The sequence below is a fragment of the Poecilia latipinna genome, unplaced genomic scaffold (genome assembly GCF_001443285.1).
Source record: "Poecilia latipinna isolate Pla-1442-1.1 unplaced genomic scaffold, P_latipinna-1.0 Scaffold2327, whole genome shotgun sequence".
Lineage (NCBI taxonomy): Eukaryota > Metazoa > Chordata > Actinopteri > Cyprinodontiformes > Poeciliidae > Poecilia > Poecilia latipinna.
Genome location: NW_015114943.1, coordinates 28,441 through 35,179, shown reverse-complemented (window position 1 = coordinate 35,179; position 6,739 = coordinate 28,441). Strand labels below are relative to the sequence as shown.

At 38.1% G+C, this 6,739-nt stretch overlaps 1 protein-coding gene across 9 annotated transcripts in view; it reads left to right on the top strand.

Annotated features, from left to right (window-relative positions):
- The window catches only part of LOC106937370 (pleckstrin homology domain-containing family A member 5-like), an 83,843-nt gene that overhangs the window by 57,007 nt on the left and 20,097 nt on the right, over positions 1–6,739 (top strand). For 7 of the 9 annotated variants that reach the window (XM_015018822.1, XM_015018828.1, XM_015018826.1 and 4 more), the window contains exon 11: positions 1,435–1,518. The exons of the other annotated variants lie outside the window; for them this stretch is intronic. In XM_015018822.1, the coding sequence (XP_014874308.1) occupies positions 1,435–1,518 (84 nt within the window). The remainder of the gene's footprint in view (positions 1–1,434; positions 1,519–6,739) is intronic. 9 annotated transcript variants of the gene reach the window in all.

Here is a 6,739-nt window from a genome sequence, read left to right as displayed (position 1 = left end):
ATGAGCAGCAGCATCTCCCGATTCAGTTGAAGACAAACATGTAGAAGCTGAAGAGTCCATGAATGAGGTGGAGAATAAAACATTTGAGGTTTGGCAGAAAAGTTGAGAGTGGGATGTCTATTTTGATGTGGCAGAAGAGGAGGATGCTGAGCTTGTTTCTGAAGTAAATCTGTTGAATAATGTGTTCATTTCATTGATTCAGTGTAGCTGCTAGACCAGGGGTGCCCAAAGTGGGTCCTGGAGGGCTGGCATCTTGCATGTTTTAGTTCTCTCCCTGGTGGTAGTAACAACCTCCTCAGCAAGTCAATGTTCTCCTTAGGCCTTCAAATGAGCCATCATTTGATGCAGGTTTGTTAAACCAGGGAGAGAATTAACTAAAACATGCAGGATGCTGGGCCTCCAGGACCCACTTTGGACACCCCTGTGCCAGAACAAAAGCAGTGTTAGCAGTCAACCCTGGTCCTCACTGCCCCCCTGTCCTGCATGTTTTAGGTATTTCCCTTCTGCCACACCTGAATTGCATCTCTGGGTGATTAACAGGCTTCTGCAGTACTTGATGGTCATGCAATCATTTGAATCAGCTGTTCTGGAATAGAGGCACATCTGAAACATGCAGGGGGTGGTGGTTGAGTGTGGGTTAAAGCCTGTGATATAAATCCATGTAGAGATGCTGGCTTTGGGAATATAATCCTGCAAGCACATAATGCTGCAGTCCCGTTACTCTGGCTAGGTCCTTTTTAGGGTTTGGAGTTCATACAACTTACCTTACCTTGCTCATCATGACTTCATGGAAAACATAATTAGAACTTCCTCTTTTTTCTCACCTGTTTCCTCCTGCTTCACATCCACAGTGCCTCCTTTGAAATCATCTGAGGTTTGGGGCTGTAGTTGAGGTATTATGTGAGTCTTTGAGATGTTAATCATCTGCACCTGGTTGTAAAATATCACATTGCTGCTATGGCTATTCATCATAACAAATGTCAAAAAGTAAGAAAGTGCCCGTAAAAACCTTCCAGCTGTATGACATTCAAAACTAGAGTGAGTAATTGCCCCAAAAAGTAATATTTTAGCCAGAAGGTGGTGGAACCAAGTTCTTTAAGTAGATTAATTAGAATGGAATGGAGCTGCATCTTGAACAGCTCAATTCTACAATCATAATAATTATGGTAAAATATTTCTTTTCATATTTTTTCTTTACTAAATAAATTAAATCCAATTAAAATTCAAAAATACTTTATTAATCCCAAAGGGAAATTAAACAATAAATTAAGGTTCTCAAATTAGAGGTTTAATTTTTCTAATTTTTTTATGCTGCTGGCATAAAAAAATATGCCAGCAGGCTTGAATTTAAATACATAAATACAAACCTTGTGTATTTAAGGCTTGTTCCACATCTTTACCTGGGCTGTTCAATCTATTCTCCATCTATCACAGTATGGATGTCCATCAGACCGACGGTCTGTGGCAGCCTGTGTCCCTCCTGAAACCATCACACCACAGTCTCTGCAGGGGAAGACGGTGAGTGTTCACTTTGCTCCGCACCTTCCCATACTTCCTTTACTAGCAAATACATAAAACAAACACTAACATGTTTATCAATTTTGAGTCATGGTGGCCTGTTTTGTTCCTTTTCACACCTCTCATTATTAGTGACATAATTCTTTGCAATTTTACAAATCTGAACAGGTAAGAATAACATAGCCTCAAAATATGTTGTTAGGATATCGAAAGGAAATATACAGTTGCAATATTTCAGCAAATATTTCAAATGGGTTTAGTGTACAAATGGTGTTTTGAACATATTCAAGGTTTTATAACAATTTTTTTATGTGAAATTTGTTTTATTTTATTAGCTAAAATTGCAAAGTAAAGCAACTCTAAACTATCAGATATTGCTCAGCTCACAGTGCAGATTTAATTACCTTTATGGACCCCTGGCAGCGTGACATCACATGCGGAAGATCCCGCCCCCATTTCCCGGATGGCTGACAATGACAACTATTGGTTTAAACCAGGGGTCACCAACTCCAGTCCTCAAGGGCCACCATCCTGTAACTTTTAGATGCGTCTCTGCTCAAACACACCTGGATCAAATAAACTGCTCATTTCCAGCCTATTGCAGAGAGGAATGAATGCTGGTGAGGGAATTCAGACATTTTGGAGCAGAGGTGAATCTAAAAGTTGAAGGATGGTAGCCCTGAAGGACTGGAGTTGGTGACCCCTGGTAAACTGTTACATTAGCAGCATAACTCTTAAATATACAGCCTGATATATAAAAGAAAAAGGGACGGAGAGCTTTGATAGTAACTGCTTGAGGGAGAGGAAAATAGTTCAGTTATTCTTTCTTAACTTTGACATCTGTAGCATGTAGATGTGATGTGGAATTCAGTATGTTTCGGTTCAGTAAAAAAATCATAAGGACGGGGTTCTGTGGTGGTGCAGGGGCAAAGCACAATCCACGCATCAAGGCCCTAGTCCTCATGCCGGTGGTCGCAGGCCCGATTCCCGGCCTGGTGAGATTTGCCACAAGTCTTCCCCCTCTTTCCTGTCAAACTACTTTCAAATAAAGGCCACTAGAGCCAACAAAACCTTTAAAAAAATCAAAAGGACAACCTACACAGCAACTCTGACAGATCATGAGTAGAGTAGGTGTTTAATTTAGCCAATCAACCACTGCAGTGTAAGATAAGCTAATAGCAGCAGTAGCTAATCTACCAAAGTGATCACTCAACAGTAATCACAAAATAAACATAAAACTGTAACGAGTTGAATTTTCTGTTCATTGTGTGGAAGTGTTTTTGGTGTTGAATTCTGAAACATAAAGTGGCATTGCTGTCAGTTGCTTACAGTACCATTATATGGTACTATAGCCCAGTGCCATACAAGCCAAAGGAAAATATATTTTATTGACAAAATATATATATTTATGATTTTATTTTTAACTATGTCAGCTTCGACCCTTCATATACACCCTCATTTTCAAATAAAAAAAATTGATGTGAATTAAAGAAAATATATTCAATTACTTGTAAAAAATATCTGACATGCTCATGCTCAAAACTTCCACATGTAAATAACATACAAGGGGTCCATGGTTCTCAGTACACTTTGTCACTAAGCCCAGTTTTATATCTGTTTCTGAAATTAGAATAAATTACACAATGACACCGATCCAACCAAATTTTGACATTTTTGTATACATTTGTTTAGTTCTGCAGTATTATTCCTAAAACTGTCTCAGTGCTGCCCTCCTTACGTTGAATGGTGAGTGGTGAATCTTGCAGTTCCATCCATCCATTTTCTTACACCCTTGTCTCTACGTGGGTCGGGAGGGGTGCTGGTGCATCTCCAGCGAGACATTTCCAGCAAGATGTGGGGTACACCAGGGCAATTTTTTTATGTATTTATTTTTTAAAAGTAGTATTTATATATATATATATATATATATATATATATATATATATATATATATATATATATATATATATATATATTTTTTTTTTTTTATTATTTTTTTTATTTTTTTGAAAAAAAATATTTAATATATGTATATATTTTTACTATCTTTTTTTAAGAAAAGAGAATTATTAAAGGATAAAATTATTACTATTATTATAAGGAATAGAAAAGAACATGTTGGAACATTCTTAATACCAAACGTTGATCTATATGCTAAAAATCTGTTCCCTTTGAATTATTTTATTTACAGAGATCCTTTGTCTGTCATGTATTGGGGTATAAAACCATCTAACTCAGACACACTCCAGCGGTGATCTAGATTTGGAATGGCAAGCATTAATCGGTAGCTTTTTTCATGTTTGCATGTGTGATTTATTTGTAATATGGACATGGAGTGGAACGGGCCTCCTCTACTCTGACTTCTTCTTCTCTGACTGCTGACAATGATAGGCTGCAGGATGGACCACTGTGTAAGACGGACTGCAGTGCTTAAGAAGTGACATGGGGCTCACCAGAGCTATCACACAGCAGAGCCGTGTCAGTGCTGTCCCCATAAAGGTCTCCAGTGACACAGACAAAAAGATTGGATGTGTCACTGCCCAGATAGCACAGAATGATTGAAACCACATTGAATCAATGTTGAAGGCTGACATTGAAAAAACATTGAAAGTGGTTGGTCACTTGTATGTTGAATCAACGTTAGGATTTCAACCATAGCTGACATATCAATGTTGATTCAACCATCATCTGTATGTCAATTAACATGCATATTTGTGTTATTACTTTGAATCAGTTAGGAATTCCTAACCCAAATCAACCCAGATTTGAAAGCTAGAGATTTATGTACATTTTTAGGTCTGATAGGTCTACATCATAACATACCGCTAAAAATTTCTTCACTGATGTTAAACACACTATTTTATTGGCAGATCATGGGTAAACTGTGTACAAAAGGTTAAAAATGACAACATGGGTATAACATTTTATTTAAGAAAAGAGGGACAGATATTTAAACATATTTGACTCCTTTTTGACTGTCAGAACAACAGTCTGTTGTCCACATCAGAACAGCATCCATGAGGTTAAGCTTCGTACTGTATGAACCAGAGAAACAGTACAAGTTGTGGTCACCCCAGTTTGACTCTGGTTGGCTTTGACTCCTTGAGATGCCTTCCTCCCATTCTGGGGCGTAATGAAGCCACTTCTTGACAGTTTCGCTGCAGTCCTCAAAAGTCAGCTTTGGGTCAAACTGCAGAGCAACAGCTGAAAAACACAAAAATAAAAGTGAGGAAGGTGCCGGTTAGAAAGATGATAAACATTTGAAAAGTTCTGAAAGACATTGAAATATTAAACAGTGGACTGGTTACAGGTCTGAGAAATACAAACCGCATAGTTCCCCATGTCCACTCACTGTTAAATTAATATTTATCTTAATCTTTCATTAATATTTACCTTAATGTTTACGTATACAATTACATTTACCTATCAAGCTGCAGTATAGTGTGCCATTTATGATGCTGCATTCATGTTAAAATGAGGGAATCAATATTTAAAATAAAGGCTGTTTATCAGAAAACCTAACGATAAGATTAGTGTTGATTTAACACACCAGAGACAAATAAATAGAGCAAAAGGTGATTTATACTGTAGTTGGAAAAATTATTTATAATTTATACAGAATAAACTTCCATCAAATAGCTGGTTCAATCTTCCATCAACTACAAATATTTCCAAATAAGTTGATTAAATTCCTTAAAAAGTGTCTATATGCTGATAAAGATCCCACACAAGTAACAATAGTCCAGTTCAGTTTAACCAGTTACCAATCCAAGGATCAACAGACTGAATCAGTCATTAGCAGGTTTAGTTCAGTGTTTCACCTGCCTTACATGTTTTAAGTGTTTCCTTTCTGCCTCACCTGGATTAACAACTTTCTGCACTTCTTGATGGCTGCAGACGGTCATGTAATCATCTAACTCAGCTGTTCTGGACCAGAGGCTCATTTAAGCACGTCCCTAAGCATATCATAATAAAAAGTTAAAAACAAGTGATTACTATCACAACAATTTAAAGCCCACCTGGAGCAGCCAGCCTTACACTTCCTTGTCCACCACATGCTCTCCCAGACCAAACAATAGGCCCCGCCCTATTTTAAAAATTCAAATCCCACAAAATCTCGCAGGATTTCATACTTAGGCCTGGAGTGGTGGGTAGGATGAAAATAATACAAAAGGAGACATGACCTCAATTATTAAAAATATCTGTTTTGCCCCAAAATAACCAGGATTACTATGGGCACAAAACAATTTCCTTATTTTTCAATAAACACATTTAAGATCAAAGTAATATTGAAAAACTTACCATAAAAGTGCTCAGCGGAGAATTCAATTCAGAAGCCGGTAGCAAACAAGCCAGCAGCAAAGTGGCTTTTTGGTTGGGACAAACCACTAGTGTAAAATCGGGGGGGTGGACTGTACAACTCCTAGTACAGACTTGTAGATGTTTTTGTGTCAACACATTATGCACAGTCAGTAATAATATTTACAGACAAGTAAGAAAATGTACAGAAAGGAATCACAACCCACTGTTCTCAACATGTAGTGCTTAATTTGAAACATGATTAACCCCCACCTAGTAATAAAATGTTCTGACCCAGAGCTCAAGGAGGGGGAGGGAAGAAGGGATGAGAGGGGGTAAAGAGGGGAAGGTTGGGAGGAGCGGCTGGGTGGGGGAGGTTTGGGAGGGAGTAGGGGGAGATGAGGAGGTGATGAGGGATGCAACAAACTGCCCAGATTGCACACAATGGTAAATAAACGTTGAATTATAGTTAGAATGGTTGATTTTTGGTTGAGGTCGACAACTGACGGTTGATCAACCATCAAACAACCATCCACCTCCAGCCAAGTAACCAATGTTGAAACTGTGTCATTGAATCAATGTTGTTTTGTGGTTGAAATCTAATGAATGAAATGCTGATGTCTGATCAACATCTGATCAATGTTGAATCAATGTATGCTGTTTTGCCGCACCCCTTCCCCTCCTCTCCTCCTCATCAGAGCTCTGGGTCAGAGCATTTTATTAGTGAGTTATCACATTTTAAATTAACCACTGTAAAGGATAGTGGGTGATGATTCATTTCTGTACATTTTCTTACTTTTTCATAAAAAGTCCTACTGACCGTTTGTGTGTGATATATTGACACAAAAACATCTACAACTTGCTACAAGGAGTGGAGCGGTCCACCCCCACCATTTACATGAGTGGGATGTCCCAAACACAC